This window comes from Mesoplodon densirostris, chromosome 1, assembly GCF_025265405.1.
Source record: "Mesoplodon densirostris isolate mMesDen1 chromosome 1, mMesDen1 primary haplotype, whole genome shotgun sequence".
In the NCBI taxonomy this organism is placed as follows: domain Eukaryota; kingdom Metazoa; phylum Chordata; class Mammalia; order Artiodactyla; family Ziphiidae; genus Mesoplodon; species Mesoplodon densirostris.
Window position 1 is genome coordinate 10,447,731 of NC_082661.1, and position 26,598 is coordinate 10,474,328.

Consider the following 26,598-nt stretch of genomic DNA (forward strand, 5'->3'; position numbering starts at 1 on the left):
TAATTTTTGTTAATCAACTGGTGAATAACAGTGTCTCATCGTTGTTTTAATTTGCATTTCCCTGCTCCTTAATGAGGTTAAGCATCTTTTCATATGTTTATTGAGTATTTACATTCCCTCTTCTGTGCAACCAAAGATGGTTTATGTTCATTTGACTTAAGTGGCAGAAACAATGGAGCATTAAAAAGCTGAGGAATTGAGAAAAACGTGTTGAAGGTGACATCTTACATTTTTGCACTTTCTTTAGGAGTACCCGGAATCTGGTATGGAAATGGTGTGTTTAAAAAAGCACAGGAATCTTTGTGCCTCTGTTCCCCATCTTTGTAGAGTTACTGTTTGTAGTCTCTTAGCTTGTCATTAAGCAGCCGATAATTAATGGTAGGATGTCCCCTACAAAAGTGTCAACTAGTCTCCCTGTTGGAGGCTTCCAAGGGCATCCATTGGAAAATGCCACAGCTCATAAAATTGGGGATTGGTGCTATGTCAAGGAATCAAATCCTGGAGCCGCGGTGTAAGAAAATAAATATTAACAGCACTGTATGGGGCAATATTGATTGAGTACCAAGGTCTCTGGAAGGGCAGAAACACCCTGTTGGGTAAATGTGTTTCTCATTGTGAAAGCATTTTATAAATGTTAACTTATTAACATTATTGTCGTGCATCTCTAGGAAGTAAATATCCAGGGAGCACATGCCCTGGTAGATCTTACGTGGAATGCCACAGCCCCGACGAAAGACTGGAGCTGACCATATGCTCTAGGGTTAAAAAAAAAAGGCAGTGGCATGCGGGGCTGTATATGCCAAGATTTAATGTCTCGGGCAGAGGCAGACCATGCCCTGCCTGCACAGTTCAGGTTCAGCTCCATTTGGAATCCACTCTGTGCCAAATCTGGATCCAGGCACAAGAAAGACATTGACAGTTTGGCTGGGGTCCAGAGACAGGCACTAGCCATGATTAAGGGCTTATGGGCATGACATTTGAGCAGGGGCTCAAAGAACTGAATATTTACAGCAGGGCTAAATGCTGGATTACGTGGCTTGGTGACATCGGCCCGAGTTACCCTCCACGTGACTGGTTCCTCAGAGGCCAAGACAGTCCCATTCCTGATACTCCTGAGCGCTTATGGAGAGGGAGGGTCTCATTGTGGGCTCATCTGCCTCGAGCTAAATCAAGGAGCTAACACCCACCTTTTCCATGCTCTGAGCCTACAGCTCCGGGGTAGCCCCCAGGGGGGCCAGGACTTCCATAGAGGATTCTTAAACTGGAGATTTTAGCATTCACATCTTCTCCTCTTCCTGAGCATCCCTTTTATACATTCTGCAAAGAAGGAGCTTATCCCAAGAGGAGACACAGCCTCTTGTTTTGGTTCTCCTAAAAGTCTGTGGCCCAGCCAAGAGCAGAAAGCGAGTCTTCTCCAATGTAGAGAACAGACTCTCTCCATTGTAGGTCTGATGACTTCACGTTCATTTACTGCCAGACATTTCACCTGGGACAGTGAGAGAGCTCTAGGACCTTAGACTGAAACAACCTCCATGGTTTACAGGGGGAGTCGTTTTCAGGCAGCAGCTGAAGCAAAGTGGCTGCTCGGAACGCAGTCTTAATTCTGGGCTTGTAGTCTGTGAAGAAGAAGAATCCAGCCTTCACCCCCATGATGCTTCCTAAGACTGTTAGTGATGACTAGCAATCTTGTTTTTGGACTCAGCATCAGTAACTGCGCTCTGCAGTGATGGCTTGTGCTGAACCGAACGGCTGACATGAAATGAGTTGTCCTATAGTGTGTTCTTCTAACCTCTTACCTCGGTTGGCTCTGCTTTTCAAAGTGGACAGCTGCTCTGCCCTCCCCTTTTTATAATGGAGCGTTCGCCAGACGATTTTCTTTATTCTCTAATTTAGCTCCTTGAATCACTCATGTGCTTGCACGGGCTCTGCTGGCATTATCGGTTTTTTAGGTGATTAAGGCAGAAAACACTTGCAGTGCTCAGGGAATCATTCAGAAGGTCAGTTGGAATTCCTGAAATAAGATGAGTAGGCCCTGGCTTTTTATTTTTTCTTTCCATTTCTCCAGAATGCCTTGTCCAAAATGCCTTTAAAGAATGATACGGATTTGGAGAGAAATATTAAAGCCATGAACCTGAAAGATGAAATCTGCATTTTGGCCTTGATAAGGAAAAAGCATGCTTGCTTGAAAGCCTGAGTCTATTGAAATACTTTGAAAGCAAGGTGGAAACCTTAGAATCTTAGTCTGTTTGCATGTTGACAGAACGAGGGTGAGAATCACAATAACGTATTTTCTCACGCGCTGCTTATCTTCGAAAAGTCTCAAGGAGTTTGTAAACAGATGCATACACAACTGAAGTGTCCTGAGGATTCATTGCTCCCATATTTGAAATTCCGAGTGTATCTCAGGAACATGTAGCATCTATTCAGCGAGAGATGGGAGGGGCAGACCTATGTTTCCAGCTGACACTTCTTGAGATGTCCTGACAGCATCTAAGCGCTGTGGGGAAGGATCTAAGAGGACTTCACACCAGAAGCTTCCCGGAACAATAACAGCACCTACCTTGTGGGCTCCATGGGAGCGTTAAGGTTAAATTAGCTGCGGTGGAAAGGAGCGCTCAGGAAAGTGCCTGGTTTCCAGTACGTGTTCACTGGCGTTTGCTCTGCGTAGTTCCTTGGTGCCGTAGGGTTTGAGGGCTCCCAGTGGATGAGCAGTCTGAGGCTCACCTGCCCTGGGGTGCTGATACTGTGGGTTACTGTTAGGTTCCCCGGCTACTTGGCGGTTCCTGGAGGACCCCTCAAACCCATAAGAGTGACAGACCTACTGCAAACACTCTTTTGTATCTTAACATGATGATGTCAGCTTGCCAGACGTTCACCATGATGATAATTATTGTTTTCCTTTGTCACCAGTCTGAGTATTTATTATGAGGAAAATTTAGAATTCAGGTGATTCTTCTCTACCTTCCTTGTCTCCCTCAACTTCTTTTTAAATCAAGAAAGCAAAGCACCTGGTGTTCTGTACTAAGGTGATTCAATAACCACCTTTACTCTTATCTTTGCAGGTACGAAACCAGCATTGGAGCCTTATCATGGAAAGCGTGGTCCCATCCGACAAAGGAAATTACACCTGTGTGGTGGAGAACGATTACGGGTCCATCAATCACACGTACCACCTCGATGTTGTTGGTGAGTTTGCTTCTCCCCGAGTGGCAGCCACGTGCCAGCCTGCTGCAGCTTTACTCATTTGAAATTGTGAAAGTGAGTCTTGTTTCTCCCCGTGCTTTCAGGAGACTTGGTTTGTCTTCATTCTTTCTAAATACACGCTATCATTTGGGAAGGCTTCTTCTGTCATTTGACAGTGTTCTGTTTCCTGATTAGCTGAGTTTTATGTGTTTTGCGTGATCCCCTTGGCTCCCAGGCATCATCTTGTGTAATGTGGATGTGGTGTGAGACGTGCTGACGTTCTGGAAGCTGAGATTTCTCTGCAAAATGTTAGTGTGTGCAGGAAAAGGTACAGTTGGGCTGTGGGAGAACGTTGTTTCTGAAAGAAGGGCAACTATATAATGCTGGCTGAAGAGTAAAGGAAAAGGTATTATAATGACTGAGCTTATAGCTGGTTGGACGAAGGTTAACGTCAAGGGACCCTTCAGTTCCATCAGAAGAAAGTCATTAGACACTACAAGTTCAACGTCTATTCCTAGAAGCTATTTCTTCTGTGAAAAGGGAACTGTTTTAATGGGCTTATGAGTACTTTTTTTTAATCAAAGTGCTAAAATAAGCTATTTTAATGAAATATCTTAAGACAACATAGCTTGTTGTCCTGGAAACTCAAGTTTCTTCCTAAGTCTGGTCTATTATGATGGGTTTTGTTGTAACTGATGAAGAAGCTGTTTCTCTGTCTTGTTGGAGGATTGATAAACTTACACCTAGGAGGTGTCTCGTGTCGGGATGGTGGGCTGAGATCTTTTCTTTGTAGAAGCCACCTTTTGTCTTTGCCGTCAACCCTGACTCTCAATGTGACCATCTGTCCTTGAGTCCTTGCTGTGGGTTACCTAATCGGTTTGCACATCCCCACATGCAGGTTTCTGACTCCTGCTCAAGTCTCCGTCTCACCTTGATTCATTTTGCCTTAGTGTGACCCTCTGTAACCCCACAAACTCATGCCCACCCACTGTGCATCCATAAACAAAGGCCTTCCGCCATCATTTCCTGTGCATGTGCCCTTAGTATTATTTCACACGTGGGCATTTCTTCTCCTTCAATAAAATATAAACTCTTTGAGGAGAGAGACCCCATAGATATTTGAATTGTCCAAAGAGCCATTAAAGAAGCTTTGCAAAAGCTTGATTAACCAAATTACATAGATGTGGTTAATTGAAGTTTTAGGTTAACTGAAAATTAAATAGAAAACCATTTAAATTTTCTATCAGATTAAATTAAATCCATGAGAAACTCTGCCTTAGAAAACATAATACAGCCTTTATCTCCATTTGTAAGTGTTCAGTGAAAAAAGCAACATTTTATTATTCAGAAGCCTTAATGTGAAATTTGAAAGGATTTTGTATAATATAGATTCTATAGATATTCATAAAAGCCTGAGTTTTAAGAGCCTTCTTTTCTCACAGAGATATTTGTGGAATGTTTCTTAGTGGCAATCACTATGTACAGATATTTTACCAAACAAACACAAAGAGAAGTAACACTCAAACATGAGAAGAAAATGGTTAACATTTATTTTGGCATTGATGTGTCATAAGTCTATTGATCAAAGAGCACACGACTTGGACCTCCCTGGCGGTCCAGCAGTTAAGACTCCACGCTTCCAATTCAGGGGGCGCGGGTTCAGTCCCTGATCGGGGAACTACGATCCCACGTGCCGCGTGGCGCGGCCCCCCAAAATAAATAAATTAAAAAAAAAAAAAAAAAAGAGCACACCACTTGGATTTCACTTTGGACCTCGCATATCCTGAGTTTGACATGAAAGTATTCCTATTAAAGGGAAGAAAGTTTTGGGGCTAAAAGTTCTAAATAGTTAATTTTGGACAAAAGTCATTTATTGTGGGAATAAAATCATTGTGCTACAGCCATCTTTGGGGATCCTGGCTCTGCAGAGATCTACAAATCATTCATTAAGATTGGTTGGGGCCAGTCCAGGAATCAGGAGTCATATCTCGGCCACTTCAGCCGCGGGCTCTTGCTTATAGCAGGTTTTAGGTTGAGCTGTTATGTAAAACGTTCAAAAGCCCATCACCCCACCTCCCCTTTCAGCTTTCTGGCAGCTCATCTCTGTGAAGCCCTGAAATCTCTCTTAGAGTTTAGGGTTGGATTTGAATTGGGCTGCTGAATAATGGAATTGTGCTGTCTAATGTTAATCCCCTGGCAATCAGTCTTGTTGAAAAGAGCGTATGATTCAGTGGTGTAATGTGGAGGGAGCGTAGTGTATGGAGTAATGCAGAGAAAGGCCTGATTATGTCACAAATTTGGGAGATCGCCCAACTAAACGTGGGCCAATAATGACACAATGCTGGTTGGGAATATCCATTAAAGCTCAACCCCAATAATTTTCCAAGCCTTGAACCTTCTTTATAAATAGAAGCCAAAAGTCAGTGGAGTATAAGGCATTTTCAGGAAAGATGGAGGTGTGAAATACTCTCATCTTTGCTCAAAACCCTAGTAATTGCTTTGAGAAGTGGTAATAAAATAAGAATTGAGTCAGCTGAAGAGTCTCAGGCAGACTTACAGGGCTGGCAGACAGACATCCGGAACATCTCAGCAAGTGGAAACAAAAGGGGTTCAGGCTCGAACAGTGAATTTCTGGTGGCCTGTAGGTCCAAGTTTAATACATGGCTGCGTGATAGCAGCCTCTCAGCTACATCTCTGTTTGACAGGATATCAGAGACTCTTCCCCAGAGAAAGTGAAGTCCTGTCCTCGTTCCCATTCTCCGAGGTTTTATTTTTGTTGCTATGATACATAGGCTTGTAGTTTGGATATGACGACGCATCAAACTGGGTGAGACCTATTTATTGAAATTCTTCCTTGGAAAGGCATTCCCATAAGCACTTTAATGTAAAAGCTGTGTAATTTAAGTGACATTCTTGTGTTCTGGAATTAAATAGCAAGCCATTGTTGTGTGTGCGGGAAATGCTTTGGTTTATGGGAGCCCTTGTAGGAGCCTTGCTTGATGCTCATTAAAATTGACACCATTACTTTTCAGCCATTTACTTGCAAGGGAAAATTAGTGTGAAGCTCCCCATCTCAGTAATTGTGGTGATAATAAAACGGGCTCTCCTTAAAATAGCGAGCTCTGGGAGGTGGCAAGCGTTCACCCGTAGTTCATCCGTGAGTGAGGCTGAAGCGCAGAATTCTGCCTGGGGCCCTGCCACCAAGAAGCAGCAGCCTGGCAGAAGACGTTTAACTTTTGGTTTCACTCTCCTCGCGTCTGAAAAGGAAGGTGCTGAGACTCACTAATGTTAGATAAAGGCAGCCTGGTGCTGTGAGCCTAGCGGGTCTGTCGGCCCACACACTGGGGACCAAGCGAACTGGGACAAGTGACTTAGCTCCTCTGAGCCTCTCTCAGCAGTGATGCTTACCTCGTTTCTGTGATGGCTGTATCAGTTTCCTAGGGGCTGCTGTAACACATCGTCACAGGCTGGATGGCTTAAAACAATAGGAAGTTATTCTCTTGTCAGTTCTGGAAGCCAGAAGTCTGAAGTCAGGCTCTCTGTAGGGTTGGATCCTTTTGGAGATTCCGAGGGCGAATCCGTTCATGCCTCTGTCCCAGCTTCTGGTGGCTGTCAGCAGTTCTTGGCTTGTGGACATATCACTCCATCTCCAGCTCTTCCCGTGGCCTTCCTCTCTGTGTTGTCTCAAATCTCCCTCTGCCTTTCTCTCGTAAGGACACCTGTCATTGGATTTGGGGCCCACCTTCAATCCAGGATGACCTCATCTTGAGATCCTTAACTCAATCACAAAGACCTTATTTCCAAATAGGGTCACGTTCACAGGGGTTAGGATGTGGACTTATCTTTTCTGGGGCCACAGGTCAACCCACTATAGTGGTTATGAGAAATCGGTTGGGTAAACAGGTGAAAACACCCAGCTGGTACCTAGGTGGCTAGCAACAAATGCTACTTTCCTCCTTTCTAAACTTGGAAACTCCTCTGAGGGTTAGAAGACATCTTAAATGGGCTTTATTGACTCAACCAGAAGTTTTTTTTGTTTGTTTTTGTCTTTTGGTTTTTTTTTTTTTTTTTTTTTTTGCTGTACGCGGGCCTCTCACTGCTGTGGCCTCTCCCGTTGCGGAGCACAGGCTCCGGACACACAGGCTCCGCGGCCATGGCTCGCGGGCCCAGCCGCTCCGCGGCACGTGGGATCCTCCGGGATCGGGGCACGAACCCGTGTCCCCTGCATCGGCAGGCGGACTCCCAACCACTGCGCCACCAGGGAAGCCCTCTTTTGGTTTTTTTTGCTTTACACGGGCCTCTCACTGTTGTGGCCTCTTCCATTGTGGAGCACGGGCTCTGGACGCGCAGGCTCAGCAGCCATGGCTCACGGGCCTAGCCGCTCCGCGGCATGTGGGATCTTCCCGGACCGGGGCACGAACCCGTGTCCCCTGCATCGGCAGGCGGACTCTCAACCACTGCACCACCAGGGAAGCCCTCAAACCAGAAGTTTTATTGAACAATCTGGATGCCGTGTTGGGACCAACAGAGCTGGCCAGTGGCTGACAGTCACTCGTCCTGCTGAGGTTTCCATCTTTGGTTAATGCTGTCGTCAGGGCTTTCCCAGGACTGAGATAGTTGCTTGAACTCGCAGAAGAGGGTTGTAGAGTCTGAGAGCTTCAAGTTCATCGAGTTGGTCTCGTGACCTCCACCTCCACCTCTCACCCCATTTTACACTTGGGGGCCTCCAGGTTCCGGGCGGGAAAGTGATTTTTGCCAAGGTCTCCAAGGAACTCCAGAGCTGGGTCCTGTCGAATCCTGGAGTCGTGCTGCGGGCACCACACATTGCTGTCTCTGTTCAGGATTGCTGTGGAGTCAGCAGCTGCCGCAGCCAGACTCAAAGGTGAACCCCATGTGAGAGAGAGAGATGGAAGTATTCAGAAGACCAGTTGCTCCTTCTGACTCATGTAGACCCTTTCTTTGGCTTTGAATTATGAACTCTATCTCTTTTTGATGTCCCGTTCTGCATTCCCAGAGACCATCAGATACCTTAAGAGCTTTTCACCTGGCATCGGGTATTTTGGGGGCAGCAGAGCAGCAGAGGTGGATACGGGGCCTCTGGATTTGCAGAGGCCAGCCTTGCCTACTCCTCTACAGTCTACTTTCCAGAAATTTGTCCTCCCGGGGCAAGAGCTATAGGCAGCACACAGTGTCTCGGTGGCTGGTTGGGAGCCGGTCGGGGCCGGGAGTCCCTTCTGGCTGTGAGGGGATCACCCAGGGCCCTCCGCCAGCCCTGACTTGCTCGGCGGCAGACAGGGACAGTGCTGTCCACTGGCCCTTGACATCAGTCCGCTGTAACTCGGCTTCAGACGTGATGGGACTCAGCCCGAAAGCAAGAAGGAATCCGTGCCAGTGCTGACTGCCACCCCCCGGGTGTGTGTCGGGGAGGAGTGAAGGCTGTTATTGCGGGCGCTGACCCATAGGCCTGACTAAGGGGCTGACGCCTGGCGTTGAGCGCTCGGCAGCCCGTCCCGTGGGAGAGGTGGTGTCAATCGTTTGTTGCTTGGGGCAGTCCCGTCCTGGGAAGACAAAGGACCCAGTGTGATCCCTGAGCCCTAGGAAGGGGACTGAGGCAAGTCAGAGCCCCTGAAACCACACTTCTGCAGTACAGCGGACCTTTCTTTTTGGTGAGAGGTGTCAGGTTGGAACAAAGTAGTGTTTCAGTAAATGAAGAAAGTGGTCTAGTTCATTAATTAACTGGTTGGTTTATTAGTGAGGCCCTCAAAATTAGGACCATTCCCGGCCACTTGCTCCGTATGGAAGACCTTCTCTGTCCTAGTTTCTGTCACATCATGGCTCCCGGGCACTGCTTCTGTTTCTCTGAGTGAAGAGGGTGGCTGTAGTGCAGGTGGCATGAAACTACACAATACCGTGTATCTGGAGATTTGAACGCATTGGACACCTGACCCTCACCTTCCAGCTTGGAGCTCTTGTGCATTTCCCTGGCAGTCGCCAGGCCTCAGCTCCACAGAGCCCCTTGGGATTCTCAACTTGAAGCATCTTGACCTAGAAGCTTCCTGGCCAGACCTCATTTGATTTTCCATATTCATGATTTTGATGCCAATGAATTCTTTTCCATTTCTTGCTCTGAGTTCAAACCTTGGTGTTTATCCTGATACTGGTTCTGCGTGCCAGCTTGACGTTGTGAAATCTAGCTGGAGGAAGGCAGAAAGCCCCTCAACTGAGAATGGATGGATGGAGGTGCCATGCCAGGCATAGGTCACAGCGGTGCCTTCCTAAGTGGGCTTGTTAAAGTGGACATGGAATGGTGGGGCTGTAGTGGGGGTTGTGTAGGAGGCCAAGTCCTGCTGCTTTTGTGGCTCCAGCAGCCAATACCGCCTCCTCGTCCTAACCGTTGCTACGGCGTCAACCCTCAGGGGGGCACCTGAGCACCTCTGGAGGTCCTGGTGGGAATTACGTGGGTGAGTGGTTCAAATCCTGTTTCCATCCTTTGCTAGCTTTGTGGCCTGGGAAGTCATGGAACTTCTGAACCTCAGTTTCTCATCTGTAAAATGGGGGATGACATGCTTTGGTAGGAGGGTGGTGCTTTTAAATAATGGGACCCACTAGTGATGTCTAGTCCTGTCATTAGGGGGTCCCACACCTCCTTTCATAGCTCTAAGCCGAGACATGTACACTCAGCTCAGCCCTGGCTAAAGGGGTGGTTGGTTGGTCCTCTCCTTTCCTTCAGGACGCAGATTTCAAAACTTCCTTTGGTAGCTACTGTTTAACAAGCTTTTTGGTTGCTACAGAGTGGCTTTTCATACCTATTTCACAACAGGTATTCCAGGGGCAAAAGCTGGCCAGTGGGTGGCTACATCAGCCCCGAATGTACTGACCAGCAGAAAGTGCTTTCCTGCAGGACTGATACCAGCTCAGAGTTACTCCTTCTGGGCATTGAGGGCAGGTGATGCCTGTGGGTGCCAGCTCCTGGGGTTGGAGCAGGCACACGCTGGCCTGGATGGGACCATGTTAGAACTGCCGTGTCAGCATATTTGCCATGTTCTCTGCAAGCCATCAGTTGCCCTCTGCTCCATAGTGGAGGAAGGAAGCCTTATTGATTGTTTTAGATTCTGGCAGTGGGCCTGACTGAGGTGACTGGGGTGAGGGCTAATATTTGAGCTCTCGTCTGATCTTTGGCATTGAGTCTATGGTGTGGGCAAAGAGGATGTAGAAGTGTTACAGGGCTTCCCTGGTGGCGCAGTGGTTGAGAGTCCGCCTGCCGATGCAGGGGACGCAGGTTCGTGCCCCGGTCCGGGAAGATCCCACATGCCACGGAGCGGCTGGGCCCGTGAGCCATGGCCGCTGAGCCTGCGCGTCCGGAGCCTGTGCTCCGCAACGGGAGAGGCCACAACAGTGAGAGGCCCGCGTACCGCAAAAAAAAAAAAGAAGAAGAAGTGTTACAGACAAGTGAATGACTTACAGCATTTTGTAAGAGGGTCTCTTCGTCGTAGCTGGAAATAATTCAGGTGGGCGCAGAGGGCGGAGAGAAAGCTTGTTGCTATTAGACTCTGGGCAAGTAGGCTTGGCGTGAAGATGTAAATTCATCCATGGCAGTCAGAGTGCCCAGTAATTTGAGCTAGAACTTAGCAAGATTTTGATCAGTATGTGCTGAATTGAAATAATAGAAAAACAGCCTGAGTTACTTATATTTGGGGGTATGTGGTTCTTAACATATTGCAACTTCTAATGCAAGGAATCTTCTGAATTCCCCTCTAAACTTATATATACAGCTTCAATTACCGGTCACCTTTTTTCACAAAAGACCCCAGTTGAGATGTATTATGCCAACTCTCATTAAGATGAGTGTAGAAATGCCAACACATTCTTCCCCTTTTAAACAATACTTCCACCAGAGTGCTTTTATGGATTCTCCCTCCCTTAGAGCACCCTGCTGTTACATTCAGGTCTTGTGTTTGGTTTATTTTCACAGTCAGGAGAAGGTAGGGCAGAAACGACCTATCGTAACAGGGGTGTGCTCCCAAGTTCAAGAGCAGGTTTGAGCTGGAAAGGCAGCATTTAGAGTTTCACCATAGTGAGGTCAGAGTCAGGTTGGAAGTGGGGAAGAGATGGCTGAGGGGAGGATGTTAGTGCTTCTCTGGGAAAGTTTTTCTGTTTCTCCTTCTGAGAAGAGAGAGGTGAGGAGATGAGGACCTCAGTGCCTTGGTTTAGAGGGAAAAGACAGAGCAGAGCATTCTACAGGGATTGTCTTTATTGATTGTACTGTAATGATTAATCCTCTGTCTATGGGGCACCCTGTGCTTGGCCTAGAGGGTGTTTGGGACAGTTGGTTGAATGAAACACGTGCTTTGGCCTCTTGGGGTTCTCAGCTCACAGTGCAAAAGACCCCAAACTGCCGCAGTGAGAAGATGATAAATAGGGATGGAGATTCCTGGATCTTGATAGAACTTCTCCTTTTACTTTCTTTCTCCTGGAGCCTCCCCCTTAGAGAATTCTCTCAAACAAGGCCTGTAGGAATTCTGTCCATCCCAAATAAATGTGCAAATCACAGGTCAGGTGGTGCCCCAGACATATTCTCTATCATCTCAGCATGAAAGTGCTCTTTTTTAAGATAAGCATTGCATATTATTTGGGAGGAATCTTTTGGAAGTTGTGCTTTTTTTGAAAAAGGAATTCCTCATTTTATTTGGTTCTGTATACACTCTGGACTGAGACTGAGAAGTGAAGGATTTAGTCCTTTAAATTTTACATTTTGGCCAAAAGAAACAAAACCATCTTGTGTGTGAACCATCACTGAGTGATCAGTGGGCAGTGGGCAGGGTTGCAGGCTGGCCTGAGGCCTCCCATTTGCCTTGGATGGTGAGAAGAGACGTAGAACTCATATTGGAGCCTTTTGTGATCTGGGTGACTATTTTGAAACTTCTCTTTATATGCTTGTAGCAAGGAATTATCTAGAATCACTTTTATTTTCAGGGTCTGAGTTTGCCTCTAAGAAAACAAATGAGGTTTTATTGTTCCACTTCTCCTATGGTTCGTTACCAAAGGGAGGCATTTCTTGTCTGCTCAGATGGGCTAAAAGCTTTTGCTTCTGCTTGACACGCCCCAGGAGCAAAGTAAGGCATCTGAGAGATTAGCATGATAGATTTTTCTGGACTTCCTCTAGAAGTAAGGTTTTTTAATGGTGAAAGTTGATGAAACTGTCAACATTATTACCGTGGACATCTCTCCACGTCTGTACATATCTCTTTGCTTCATCCTTCCTAGTGGCCTGTATGCTGTCTGTTGTGAACAGAGTATAGTTTATTTAATCATCCCCCTTTTGCTAGGTATTTAACTTGTGTTCATTTTTTAGTTTCCAGTTACCAGAGAGGCTCCATTGACAAGCTTTGCATACACCTATTTCTTGGGCACCTGGGTGAATATTTTTCTAGGACCTATTTCTGGATCTTTTTTGATATCAACATTTTCACCCTAAACAACTTCGTTCTGACTGCTGCTGTCTTTGGGACTCCTCCATGGTTTGGTTTTTAGCTTCTTTGCAAATCACTTGAAAAAAGATATTCTAAATCAGAGTTCTGCCTGTGTGACAAGAGGGTATGTTTAATTCCTGGACTTTTTTTTTCTCTTCTTTTTTTTATTGTTTCTAGCATATTCTTCCCATGAAGGGAACCCAGCTCTGCAGACACCAGCTGATAATCTTGCATTCCTGAAAGATGTTGCACCCTCTATGGCAAGTGGCGGGGTGCTGAGGCTCCGTGATGGAGCTCCCCAGCGTGACTGCTCTCAGCTGTGTTTACCCCAGCTCCTCAGGAGGGAGCCTGGGGAGACTGTTGTCTGAGTTTCGCATCAGCGTGAAAACCAAGCACAATACAGGGAAGGGTGGGGGGGACCTTGTGCAGAGTCTTTGTGTCAGAAGAGAGAAAAGCCTTCATTTGGTCAATGGGACAAGATAAACATGCTTAACTAATTGAGAAGGCAGCTTTTCCATGATCCTAGGACTATATCTTACTCTATGATATTATCACCTTTGCCATGTCTCTCTCTCTCTCTCTCTCTCTCTTTTTTTTTTTCAGTTGTGGTAAAATACACATAACATAAAATGTACCATTTTAACCATGTGTAAGTGCGCGGTTCAGGGGCATTAAGTACAATTGTTGTGTAACCATCACCGCTCTCGTTCCCAGAACTTCTTCATCATCCCAAAGCTATGTCTCCTTTTAACAAAAAGAAGGGCATTTTTGAACCTAAAATTGGCATGCCTTTGTGGCTGCCAGAGAGTCTTCAGTTCCAGTTTAAGTTTTCGAAGGCACAGAGATCAGGGTATCGTAAACATTTGGGGTGTAAATGACATACCGCCCTGCTCTTGTAATTTGCCCAAGAAGACCTAAATTGACACCCAGCTGGTAGAAGCCACTCAACTCCCAGCCAAATAATACCGTCTATGACATTAATTAAGGAAGGCACTGTGCCTCCGCCTGCTTTGGGCTTCCCAGGCCCTCCAGCCTCAGCCAGCACTTCACCCTGCGTCTCCACCTCATCGAGCAAACACAAAGGAATTAGTGGTGTTTTGCTTCTAGCATTTCACATGGTGCAGCCTCCATAAGTCACTGAGGAACCTCAGTGCTGGAGGGAAAACACTTTGGCTTTTCCCAAACCAGCTTTTGCTCCCCAGACTTCGTTCTCTCTGCCGAGAAACGTGTATGTTTTAGAGGAAGATGGATCCCCAGCCCAGTTCCTCAAGACTTTCCAGAGTCAGATGTCCAAGCAGGAGGAAAATGAGGCTACGTGCAGGTTGGAGAAAGAGCAGCAAACCAGTCACCTTCTACCAAAATGCATTTCCCGCCCCCCCACTTTGTTTTTTTTTTTAAGTAATTCCAGGTACCCAGCATCCCTAGTCTGTTCTAGAAGGTGACAAGCAAAATACTGGTTACGCATACTTTGATTCTTTCTGAGAAAGAAAGAAATGTGGTACTCCTCCTGTGGCACTCCTTCTCATCCTATATCCTAACTGTCCCTTTTCCTCCAGATCACTTTTGGTTCTGACCTTCTTTTGTGCCAGTCTCTAGAGGTTGGAGGAAGCTTAGGGAAAACAAAACTCAGAACCCAGCTAGATGTAGCCTGTCTGGTTTGAGGGCATTTGGCACAGTCTTGACAAGACAATGAACTCATTCTACTAATTGTAATTAGCATGAGGTCTTTAGCAGGTTCTTGGGCTCCTCAAACTTCAGAGGCCTTTGATCGGCTCCCCTAATAACCATGCCTCATGCTAACTGGTTTAGTGCGGTTTTTTTTATGCAACAAAAGCCACCACCGCCTCCTCTTGAGAAAAAAAGGGAGGCTGGGCTTTAGAAACAAGAATTCTCAGTTGTTTTCACTTGTTCTCTAAATCGCAGAATGTTCTTTCCTCATTCAGGCCCTTGGAGTTGCTAAGAAACTGCCGTTTCAGAGGAGAGGTAATTAAATTTTGATTTTAACTTAAAGACAGGGAAGGCAGGGTTCTTCGCGTTCCTTAAATGAATGGGCGCCCCGAGAGCAGACTTTCTGTTTCCAGATCAGTCCTGGGCAAGCGGTGTGATTGGGAGTCTTTTGGTGTTTTGCTGCCAGAGAGCGGGGTTTTGAAATGGTTCTTTGCTGCAAGCGCTGCTGAACTTTGGGGAGAGATACTTAGAAGACCAGTGTGTGCTGGGAAACCAGTGACTCTGGGCTTGATTAATTTATAGGGTGTGATTTAAGAAGCTGGTTCTCCCTCTGATCCCCGGGATGCGTATTTACTGAGTCCGTACAGGAGGCCCCTCTGCCTGGTGGACATTTTTTATGGCCTTTGCTATGTCAGAGCAAAAGTTGTAGATCTCTTATGAGCAAACGTATTATTATGTCCAGGAGAGGATGGGCATGTTATAAAGTTTCAAATGGTCAATTAACAAAGATTTATTCTTTGTCACTCAGGTATTTTCTCTCTCTCTCTCTCTCTCTCTCTCTCTTTCTCTCTCTCTCTCTTTCTCAATAATTAGCCCTTGGAATGAAGCAGGCTGTGTTCTTCCTGCTTTCCGGGTCCTAGCTTCAGAGCAGGATTTTGAGACAGGCCATCTGATGTTTAGACTTTTAGCAGCTGGGCCTTCTGGTTCGGTAAAGTGGACTCATTTGGAGCACTTGACAAAAGGGAGTGAGAGGGAGAATGCGGGGGAGAGAATGTGTTTTTTAAAGCACTCCGGGCTGTGTTTACTACACATTTATTTGGTAAAACCTCATTCCAGCAGGGCAGCCAACTGTCCATTGGCTTCAGCCACGCCCTTTGGACTGCCTTCCATTCTGTCTTAATTTGGAGCTCACGCAGGGACCTTAGAATCTCTATTGTTAAGAGTTCTCATCCTCTTTTGGGCCCATGAACTGGCCCCTGCGACCTGCTGAGCCCAGAATATGTATTTTTAAACATTTCAGTAAAAACACAGAGGTGAGGTGCTCGTCAGCTTTTCTGTATACGTATTTCACTCCCCCGGTAAAGAGAAAAATCTATTTGCTATAATATCTGAGAGTTGAACATGCTGTAGGAGACCCTTGCCTAAAACGAAATCCTTCCTGGCGGAGAAGATGTGACTTTTGTTATCGCAGAAGAACAAGAGATGGGCCAGCTCTGGGTTTTATTTTCTCATCCAGAGATAATTCACTGACTAATTCTTCTTTTTATATCAGCTTGCTGCCCCAGAGAGTTGCAGACCCAAGGGCTTTGGTGTGGCCCAGGGCTGAGGAGAACACATTCGCTGTTGGAGGGTCTTCCTGCCCACCGTCACTGCCCTGTCCCCGTGGTGCTTCCCAAGTGCCCGCTGGGCCGGGCCTCGGAGGGGCTGCCCGCTTCCTGGGGGCTGCCACCCAGCCTGTTCTCCTAGCTGCCATCTGCACCCTGCTTTCACCCCAGCTTTTCAGAAGTTAGAACGGGAGTCCAATCGCTGTCATCCCCTCACTAACGATTCCTGTTCTTAAGGGTCTGATGGACGCAAGGAAGAGTGATCACTGAAGGATCTGAGAAAGGGGAGCGCCGTGCTCGGCAGATGCTGGCATCCAGGGACCTTTTCCAAGATGTTTCAGGCCTCATTCTCCGACTTGTTTAAGGGCAGAGAATAAGGTTGCAAAGGAAATCAAAGCCTGATGTGGAGAAACGAAACATGAGGCCTACTGACTTTTTAAAAACATTTTAAATAACATTCTCTAAGGTTTCATTTTATACTGAAGGCAGCTGTAATAAGTTTTGGAAGGCGGTGTAAGGTTTCGATTACAGAGCGATCCAGCTTGCAGTTTTTGTGCCCAAAGTGAGAAAGGGCCGAGGGGGAGTTGGGGTGGCTAAGAGGTTATTTTGAATAAGGTGAGAAAACTTGAAAGGATGAATTCAAGACTGTAAGCGGTAACATTTGGTACGCTGTAATTTGCAAATGCAATAACATGAAACCATTGCAAAGGTGGTGGGGTTTTTTTTTTTTTTTTGGTGAACATAGTCCGGATAGCAATGGAATAACTTAATAACTAGAGCGCAGCAGCACGCTGACCACAAGTAAAACAAGACTGCAGCTCCGTCGTGGGCCCTGCCAGTGTTGCTCCAGTGACGAAGTTCTCTGCTGAAGGCTGGCGCAGGCTGGAGCTGTCGTGCCGTATGAAAGACCTCATTGTTCATGGGCATCGTTATTTGGTATTACATGCACAGTGTTTGCTTGTGAAACGATTTATGAGAAACAAGCATGTTTAAGAAAGGGGACTTGGTTTGAAATTCAGTTGATCTGGCTTATGACATTTAAGATTTTATAGTGCCTTTGTTTCTGAGAATAAATATTTAGGTCCACTGTAAATATTTATCTTTGAACATGCAAACACATGCACGCCAAACTGGAACACTGAGCCAGAGAATGAACTGATACCTGACATTCACTTCTCTGTGGAAAGGAGTAAACTAACTCAGTATTTGATAGGTGCAAAGTCGCCTATTCTGTGAACTTGGCTGGCTGTGTCCAGCCCGGAGGGCAGTGATCCTTGGACTTAAATCTCTTGGGAGGAGGCCTGGTGGGGAGAGTGTGTGTGGACTTAATTCTGTTCTTCTCACGTGAATGGGGCGAGCCGGGGTTGAACCAGAGCTCTGTCCCTGCCAGCTGCTGGCAGGTCCCCGTAGCATCCAGCTGGCCGCCAGGCTGGACCAGGAGGCTCACAGTGGCCCATCGCTAGGATGGTGTCTCAGCCAAGCAGTGAGTGTTTCTAGTGATGCTTGAAAGGATCCCAGCTTTGAGATTTTCTGCCCACAAAAACTAGGAGCCTCGACTTCTGGGCTCTTTGCTTAGCCTGTGCGGATGATACTGTGAAAAATGAATGACTTCTTTGGGGATCTGAAATCTTTATCTTTTTAATGTAAAAATATAGGTGTCTGTGAAGTGATGGGAGGTTCTGGAATGAAATGTGCTCAGAGTAATTGCCAGCACTTTTTCTTTTTTCTATTTTCCCTCCCTCCCTCCCTTCCTTCCTTTTTTTTAAGTTTTTACAACCAGCAACAGGCTTATTGCAGTAAAATCAATTTGCACATGGTCTGGCTCTTGTCCAACACATTCCACTAAATGACATTTTAATCTGAAAGCCCAGATATAGAAAAGGTTAGGTAGCTAGCCATCGTGCTGATTGGCTGTTTCCCGCCCTGTGCGCGGGGATACTTCGGTGCACCATGGAGACATCCTTGCTGTGTTGGGCCTGTTGGCCTGTCCTCATTTTCCTTGGTGGTGTTTCAGGCTGGAGGGTAAAGGCAGTGGTACCCACAGTGCGGAGAGGGAAATGGGCGGTGACCCGTGCGTACAGGTAGGTGGGGATGGGGTGATATTTGTGAATGGACGGATGATTGGGTGTGTGACTCTTGACCGAGCTGCTGTGTAGGAAGGTTCCAGTCCAGTTGTGATTATGGTGCCTTTGCAGACAGGATCACACAGCAGGCTGGTCTGTTACTTGATTCTTGAGGAACCTGGTGTGTGTTTGCTCCTGCACCTTGATGTGGGTGCCTCTACAGGGTTTCTGCAGAGACCACCTCTGAACCAGAGAGTTTCCCTAGAGACTGAGGCAGATGAGGGAGGCTGGGAAGTAATTCCTGGCAGCTTCTCTATGGGGACTCCTTTAAGACACCCTGAGACACGGCCAGGGTTTGGGAACCGGTGTCGCTTTTTTTTTTTTTTTTTTTTTGCGGTACACGGGCCTCTCACTGCTGTGGCCCCTCCCGTCGCAGAGCACAGGCTCCAGACGCGCAGGCCCAGCGGCCATGGCTCACGGTCCCAGCCGCTCCGCGGCATGTGGGATCTTCCTGGACCGGGGCACGAACCTGCGTCCCCTGCGTCAGCAGGCGGACTCTCAACCACTGCGCCACCAGGGAAGCCCCGGTGTCGCTTTTTGTTCTTTCGGTGCCACATCTGAATAAGCTGAGGAATGTCTGTCTGTGCATCTAGCATGGGATGCACAGTGACACTTACTACTTATCGAGGAGGTGAATGGGGGCATAGGACAAAGAATGGCCGAATGGAGTGAATGCCACAGCAAAGAGATGAAACTATTTGTTCATAACTTTGGGCCTTCGTTTTTAGTTTATTTTCTTTTTGAAACAATGGATGGGAGTCTTCTCAGAGCATCTTAGAAATGCACGGGGAGACACTGCCTATAGGCACCATTTTGGAATTCAGGGCGACCTTAAAGTTAGTCTTGTCGCTTCCCTGGGATGGTTAAGCTGACGACCAAGGTGAGCTTCTGATGGTGTCCCCAGTGGAATGAGAGAAGAGGCACTCTTTTCCCCGCCATTTGTCTTTTAGATTGTCCGAATAAAATCTTATCCCTTGCTCGTCAGGTGGCCACGGACGTCCAGTGACTCATGATGTAGTAAGTTCTTCTCTCAGTTTTCTAAATAAGTACTCCTTTCACAAGGGTCACACTCCAGCCGTCTCCTTTGAAGTCGTTTTTGTTCTGTGTCGGGCTGTGGTGTTATTTCAAAGGAGTCAGCCAGCAGGCTCGAGGCCTTTTTGGCTTGAGTTCACGGTCAGCCTTCTGGACAACACAACTTATTTGTTCGTCTCTCCCCCCCGTCCTGGCCCTGCTCCCCCTTCCACCCCTCGCTCCCCCTTCCACCCCTCTCTCCCCCAGAGCGATCGCCACACCGGCCCATCCTCCAGGCCGGACTACCGGCAAACGCCTCCGCTGTGGTCGGAGGCGACGTGGAGTTTGTCTGCAAAGTGTACAGCGACGCCCAGCCCCACATCCAGTGGATCAAACACGTGGAGAAGAATGGAAGTAAATACGGGCCCGACGGGCTGCCCTACCTCAAGGTTCTGAAGGTGAGCACGTTCTGAATCCAAAGACGCCCATGGCTGGGGTCTCCCTGATGGGTTCGGCCACAGGTCCTTTGGCTTCTCGTTGGATTTGAGAGGAGACGACTTTCTTACTTGTTCAGCACAGGGTGTGTTTAAGAATTAGCAGATCGTTAGGCTTGCTGATAACGCCTCAGAAGGGAGCCAGGGGGTAGCGGGAGGACTGCCAAAGCTGGAATCAGAATAGTTGAGCTCTTTATCTGCTCTGAGGTCTTAGATGGGACATTTAGGCTTAGCTGCACATCTATAGAAGTGGTACTATCTCCCCTACAGGGCGTTACGTGGAGTAAACGGGATGAAGTAGCTGGAAAGAGCTTTGTAAACTCTAGGCGTTGTGCCAACGTTTATTGTTACACTGATGTTGTTTTCTCTTAATATCCCTTAATATGACCTTAGGATCACATTTTAGTAGCCACCTTTTAGAAACAATGTAGATTTTCCTTTTAAGAGAGACCCCTTAACCTTTGAAATTCATTCACACGTGGTTTAGGTGATAAGCTTGAGAAGGTATTCCTGCACTCATGTAATGTTGAACAAGGAAACTTTCTTTCCCCTTGTAGTTCTTACTTGGTTCCTTGCAAGACCTTGTTTTAATAGCACCAGCCTCTTTATTTTTTAGATCTGTCTTGCTCTTCAAGATGGTGATAGCAAGCGGCAGTTAAGTCTGTACAAATGCTTCTGAGTGCACTGCCTGCCACGCCTCCCACGTTGAGCTGCTCATAGAGAATGTCCTTTAAAAGAACAGTCTTCCAGTAGGACCATAGGAAGCTCCACTCAGAACATTAAACCCATGCAGTGTTCTCTCCAGCTGAGAACACCAAGGATCCAAAAAGCTGGAAAGAGATGAGCAGCCTGGGGAACTGTGGACCTGTTTTGCAAGGGGATCGATCCCACCCTTCCTCCCCTCTCCACTGGGTCACTTCTGCTGTCCACTAGTTGACTTCTTGTCTTCCTTCTAAACCCACAGCCCTTTGATGTTGCTGTTTAGATGAGATGGAGGTTGTTTTTCCGTGGTGTGTTGGTGGTGGGACCCTAGGTAGTGTGAAGTCCTTCCTGGTTGGCCATTATATTGTTCTCCTATGTCTGTTCCAGCACTCGGGGATAAATAGTTCCAATGCAGAAGTGCTGGCTCTGTTCAATGTGACTGAGGCGGATGCTGGGGAGTATATTTGTAAGGTCTCCAATTATATAGGGCAGGCCAACCAGTCTGCCTGGCTCACTGTCCTGCCAAAACAGCAAGGTAACAACGTTTTTGTGTTTTTTTGTTTTTGTTTTTGTTTTAAAGAAGGCTGGATATAGAAGCTGAAAAGACTTGGTGCTTTGGGAGACTGCAGGCAGCTTATAGGATAACTCTGTGGTCTTGGTATATTCATCATAATCTTTCTTTGGTGATGCAGCTGGTATGATGCCAGCAGCCATGGAAAAATGCCCACAATATTCAAAGTGCTTGTTCTAATTTCTTCTAAAGATTACCTTCCACCCCCACCCAGTTTTTAAGTTGTTCCTTCTGGTTTATCTCGTTCAGGCTGCACATCTACTATCATTACTGCACATCAGCACCATTGTAAACGCACACCGGCATGCCTGTTGAATTTGTGGCATTTGCATAGCAGCAGAATTCATACCTCTTCTGCCCCCACATTTTGAAAGAAATATTGGCACGATATAATTGGTTCAACAGAGCATCATTTTCCTGGTTGCATAACTGATACTTATGGAATACTGTCCTTGACTTTGTTATCCCAATTCAAGGATATTCCATCTGAGTGAGTAAATGTATGGCTGGCTGCTGTTGAAGACAGCAGGTTGCCTTTCTCGATTTGTCATGACTCACATTCAAATGTTTGTATTAAGAAAAGAAAAAAAAGAGTCTGTTTCTTTGCTACCAAGATCATGCCTTCTTCCATTTTCTTTCAATGCAATGTATGTCAGGATGGTTACGCAGGAATAAAAATAACCAGAGCCTGCTAACCAGCACAAACTCCCTTCACCCTGGTGGTTCCCACAGGCCTGGAAGGAGGTGCCAGGTGTCCACGTGGGCTTATCTGTGGTGTGCTGTCTTACGACACGACAGTTTAGACAGAACCATCCTTTTTTCGAGGTGGGAGTCTGCAGCCAACAGGACCAGAACCCAACTTGGACTTTTGGGTGCCATACTTTTGGAAAATCACCCCTATATCCAACGCAAAGCAAAGCAAAGCAAAGGCCAAGAGAATGGATCTCTGTGGGTTGATTTTTCCATGCCTTTGATCGCATGCATGTACGTCTAGGTGGTGAAGCCAGTGTGGTGACGGGCCTGTGGAGGTGAGCTGCTCCGTGTCGCTCAGTCTCTCTTGGTTGTGGGCTTTGTGGATGGGCTGCAGTCGGAATCTTCCGGTGGCCGGTACCCTCCGGAGCCCCCGGTGTGACGCCTCATGGTTCCACGGCCCCCTCCACAATCATTCCTGTGTCGTCTAGCCTTTTCTCTTGCTTTCCTTGTTTTCTAGGCCGCCGGTGTTAATACCACGGACAAAGAAATTGAGGTTCTCTATATTCGGAATGTAACTTTTGAGGATGCTGGGGAATATACGTGCTTGGCGGGTAATTCTATTGGGATATCCTTTCACTCTGCATGGTTGACAGTTCTGCCAGGTATATACTGCTCTTTCTCTCCATGGTTTTTTCCCTCTTCTTGGTTGATTGCTATAAAATTAACACAGCTTCTGTTCTCAGAAATGGCCCCTTTTCCCCTTGCCTAAAGAGTTTTTTTAAATGTTTAAAAATTATCCCCCAGGGATAAGAAAGTTGTCTTGGAAATTCACTCACATTGAGATCCCACCCTCACATTTATGATCACGTGAAATTTCACCCTTCAAACCCAAAGGGATCTTATATTTTTAGTGAGTCATTGGGTCAATGTATAGATTTATCCCATCCCCCTTTCTTTCAAGGAAGACATTGAAATTACTTTGTAAAATCCAAAGTAATTTTTTCCCATGTCAAATTCCATTTTGCTAAAATCCCGTAAGTACTTTTATTACTTTTGTTCTGCTTTCTGTTTTTAACAAGATGTAAATAGAGGGGTGTATGTTGAGGTGCCCGGGGAGAAGCACCCCCGTGTGTAGGGTGTACAGAAGCAGTGTGTTACCTACCTTGGGGATCGGTGGCTTGCTGCATGATGCAATGGAATGGACTCTCAGTTTGCTTTTACTGCAAAGCATGCTGTTGCCATCTTGGGCTTGATGTTATTTCCACCCTACAGAGAAATCAACATCACTGAAGCCCTGTTGCCTAAACATTGCTGCTGTCTGAATCTTTAACCCACACCTCTATCCTAGTCAAGCTTTCTTGATAATTCCTATCTCCTTTAATGCATCTGTCTCTCCATCATTTCCTTTGTGAAACTGCATAGACTATGGTTTGCTAGCTCATAATGTTCCACTGCAGTTATTAATTCCTTATTTTTAAAGTGCGGTGCCTACCTGCATGCTTATTTTATATCTAGTAAAAATAAATTGAGCATTTCGTTTTGTGCTGTGCTGCTAAGAGTTTTGACTATCTTGCAAATAGTTTTCTGTTTCAAATGTATAAGCTTTATTAAATAATGCCATTGCATTCATTTTTCCTTTTGTTGTGAATCTGCTCTGTGAATATTTGCTCTGAGACAGTGAGATGCCTCTTGTATTGAGCTTGCTTTTACTTGCAGTACTGCATTCTGCAAGTGCCTGATTGGCACTTCTTAACCAATTTGCCTGACAGTACAAGCACATTAACTAAGAGTGCAGTTTGAGAAAAATACTCCTTGGAAATACACTGCTTGTCGATTGACCGTTAAGCACTAAGGAGGAAGCAGATATTATTGGAAGTTGGTCTAAGAATGTGCTAACTTAAGTAATTATATGTATCCTCACGTGCGACATTATCTCTATTTTTCCTTTAAGAGAAAAGTTGCAGTGACATCAGTATAACGAGATACACAAAAATTTAAATGGTTATTGATGAAGGCATGTTACAAGCTTTTTATCGTATGGACGTAATGATTCGATATTATAAGCAATTCAGTCTTTACGTTAAATGCATTTGTTTGTTTAGTTGAATAATCCACTGGACTATATTAAGAAATTCGAACCTTTTTCAGTCCGGCCTACTAGATGGATACTTATCTCATGTCCGATGGAACTGTGTTCATCTGGGTCAATGACTGTCGCATCTTCCTTTGGAAGAGCTTACCCAAATGAGACTGAGGCACCATTCCTTTAGCAATAAAAGTGGGCATCGTGCATGTTTAAGAATTTTTCAGTGGTTTGCCTCAGAGACCATCAAGGAAGATGACTCTCCTTTTGTTGAGGTTGTGGTTGGCTGCCTTACTATGCCCACATGTCTAACAGAATGTGACCTCGTAACCTGCCCCTTGTAACTTGGCGGCAGCCAATCCACCACGATCACAAGGTTGCAGAAGCCCGTTGAGGAGAGAGATAGTGACCACCTGGGCCCCGGTGGTAAAGTGAGGAGCCCTTGGTTATTCACCTTCGCTTGGAAGAGGCGCACGGCTGGCCCGGAGCCCACGCCCTCCTGCAGCGCTGAGTTATCGGGAAGCCCGTCTTGCCTTGGGAATGGTCGTCGCCTTTTGATTCCTGTAGTTCTGACAGGATGCATCAGTCCGGTGTCCTAACTCTGTGGCCTGCTTATCTGTTCCTCTCCTGTGATCTGCAATCTAGCTCCAGTAAGAGAAAAGGAGATCACAGCTTCCCCAGAGTATCTGGAGATAGCCATTTACTGCATAGGGGTCTTCTTGATCGCCTGTATGGTGGTGGGGGTCATCGTGTGCCGGATGAAGAACACAACCAAGAAGCCGGACTTCAGCAGCCAGCCAGCTGTGCACAAGCTGACCAAGCGCATCCCTCTGAGGAGACAGGTAACAGAAAGTAGATAAAGAGTTTGAAGAGGTTTACCCCTCCCTCATGCCTGGCCAGCTCTTGGGTCTCTTCCTCCTCTGCCTCCGTGCCACCTTCTCCTTCTGGGGGTGTCCCTGTGCCAGTGGTTCCCATGGGCCTCTTAGCGGCCATCTGATCAGGGTCTGGAGCTTGGAGGGTCAAGTCTTGGTGCATCAGTGGGGTCGACCGAGTCTAGTTCCAAGGGCAAGAAAGCCCCATGGTGCAAGACTCTGAGCTCTTCCACGTGACTGGAAATAACCCAGGAGGCAGTGCCCTGGTGCATTTGGTGGGGCTCAAGTGCAGCGGTCTCTTCAGAGCATAAGCCCCTTTTGTTCCTGTGATCGAACGCTGCTTTTGGAGACAGGCTCATGCCACTAGTTGGAAAGCAAGGGACTCTAGTTCTCTTAGATTTATTTCTTTAAGTCAAGGTCAGAAATCTGTCCCCGGAGGTGACTGAGCTACTGCCCCATGAGGTCTGTCTTAACTGAAGTTTGGCTCCACCTCTTTGATTCTTGAAATAGAATCATACGCCTATAGTATATTGTTTGCACTAACATTGTGACTGTGGATTCGGTGGCAGAATGATTTATAATGAATAGGGAACAGACTGTTGTTAACCCCGCACTTGGTCTTGGTCTTGGTTACTTTTTCCTTGCGTGTTCCTCCTGATTGGTTTACCTTTGCTTTGGGCAGACAGGGCAAGATGCAGCCTACACCTCTGCTTTAAGCCCAAACCCTGCAGAGCTCTGATTCTCTCTCACGCTCACGAAGATGGAAAGGGGAAACATGTGTGAAGGCAGTGTTTCCAGAAGTACTTGGAACTTGGTTCCAATAAAGGCATGTTTTTTGGGGTTTTTTTTGCGGTACGCGGGCCTCTCACTGTCGTGGCCTCTCCCGTTGCGGAGCACAGGCTCCGGACGCGCAGGCTCAGCGGCCATGGCTCACAGGCCCAGCCGCTCCGCGGCATGTGGGATCTTCCCGGACCGGGGCACGAACCCGTGTCCCCTGCATCGGCAGGCGGACTCTCAACCACTGCGCCACCAGGGAAGCCCTCTTCTCTTTATTTAGTATAAAAGAGGCGGATGCCTGTAAAGTCCCCTCGACCCAACTCTGTTGGTTGTGGTTTATGTCTCTCTGGCTGACTGGCCCTTCTCCATCGTCATCTCCACCTAAGTTGGCCATGTCTCCTCTTCTCCCCTGTGTAACGAAAGGGAACATTCGAGCTCTTCCTCCTTTTGTATCCCTCCCTCCTTCCTTCCTTCCTTCATAATTTTCTGAGTGCTTAGTCTAACCCAGGTTCCATATAAGACGTGGCCTGTCGCCTTCCCCAGTGGCTCCAAGGTCATTTGGGGGCCTTCATTTGAGATGCAGTTGCCTTGTGTTTCCGTAAGGTCGAGTGCTATAAGCAGAGCAAAGTGGGCAAACACCAGGTCCCTGGAAAAATAAATCTCTGGGAGTTTATTTGGGGAAATGTTAACACATCTCAGCTGCTCGTATGGGAGGCCCTGATGCTTCACAAAGAGCGATTCGTCCATCATAAGCACAGCCCCTTTGGTGGAGGAGACGCTTATCAGGTAGCTGGATAAAAGGGGGTTATTGGACTGTAGCGGGAATGAAAAGCCCCAGAAAGGCCGGCAGATCATACCACAGGGATGCCAAGCATGCCTTTACCTGGCGACAGGTGAGCCTGTAATCAGATGTCTTAGGAGATGGGTTTTTCCCAGGCATTTGCTAGGCGCTTGTCATGCTGCATGTGCCCGGCCCTCTTTATCACACGGTAGCATTCTGCATCTTTGTGGTGAGTCCGAATTTCATCTTCTCGGGCCTGACCCTCGCCCCTCCCCAGAGGTGCACAAACCGCATCTCACTCAATCAATCATTGCTCCCTTTTTAGAACAAGAGAAGGTTAAAAAAATTTTTTTATCCTACTGTGAATTTTTTTTTTTCATTGACATTTACTAATCTGTACTGGACTTACCAAGTGTAAGACAGACATTTGAGTTTATTTGTTTTTGAGACAAAAATACTTTTTCTCCAGTACCTAAGAAGAAATTCCTTGTGATCATTACCCAGTAACCATGAATTTTTTTGAGACTCTTTCTGCGTTTTGATGTTTGGGGAAAGAGAAACAACTT

At 46.7% G+C, this 26,598-nt stretch overlaps 1 protein-coding gene across 6 annotated transcripts in view; it reads left to right on the top strand.

The window, feature by feature from the left end:
• Nucleotides 1–26,598, top strand: part of FGFR2 (fibroblast growth factor receptor 2) — a 101,910-nt gene that overhangs the window by 46,627 nt on the left and 28,685 nt on the right. For 5 of the 6 annotated variants that reach the window (XM_060098774.1, XM_060098779.1, XM_060098785.1 and 2 more), the window contains 4 exons: nucleotides 3,063–3,186; nucleotides 19,327–19,517; nucleotides 22,037–22,181; nucleotides 24,248–24,444. In XM_060098774.1, the coding sequence (XP_059954757.1) occupies nucleotides 3,063–3,186; nucleotides 19,327–19,517; nucleotides 22,037–22,181; nucleotides 24,248–24,444 (657 nt within the window). Of the gene's footprint in view, nucleotides 1–3,062; nucleotides 3,187–19,326; nucleotides 19,518–20,642; nucleotides 20,791–22,036; nucleotides 22,182–24,247; nucleotides 24,445–26,598 lie in introns of all 6 variants that reach the window. The other variant, XM_060098761.1, reaches the window with a different exon arrangement.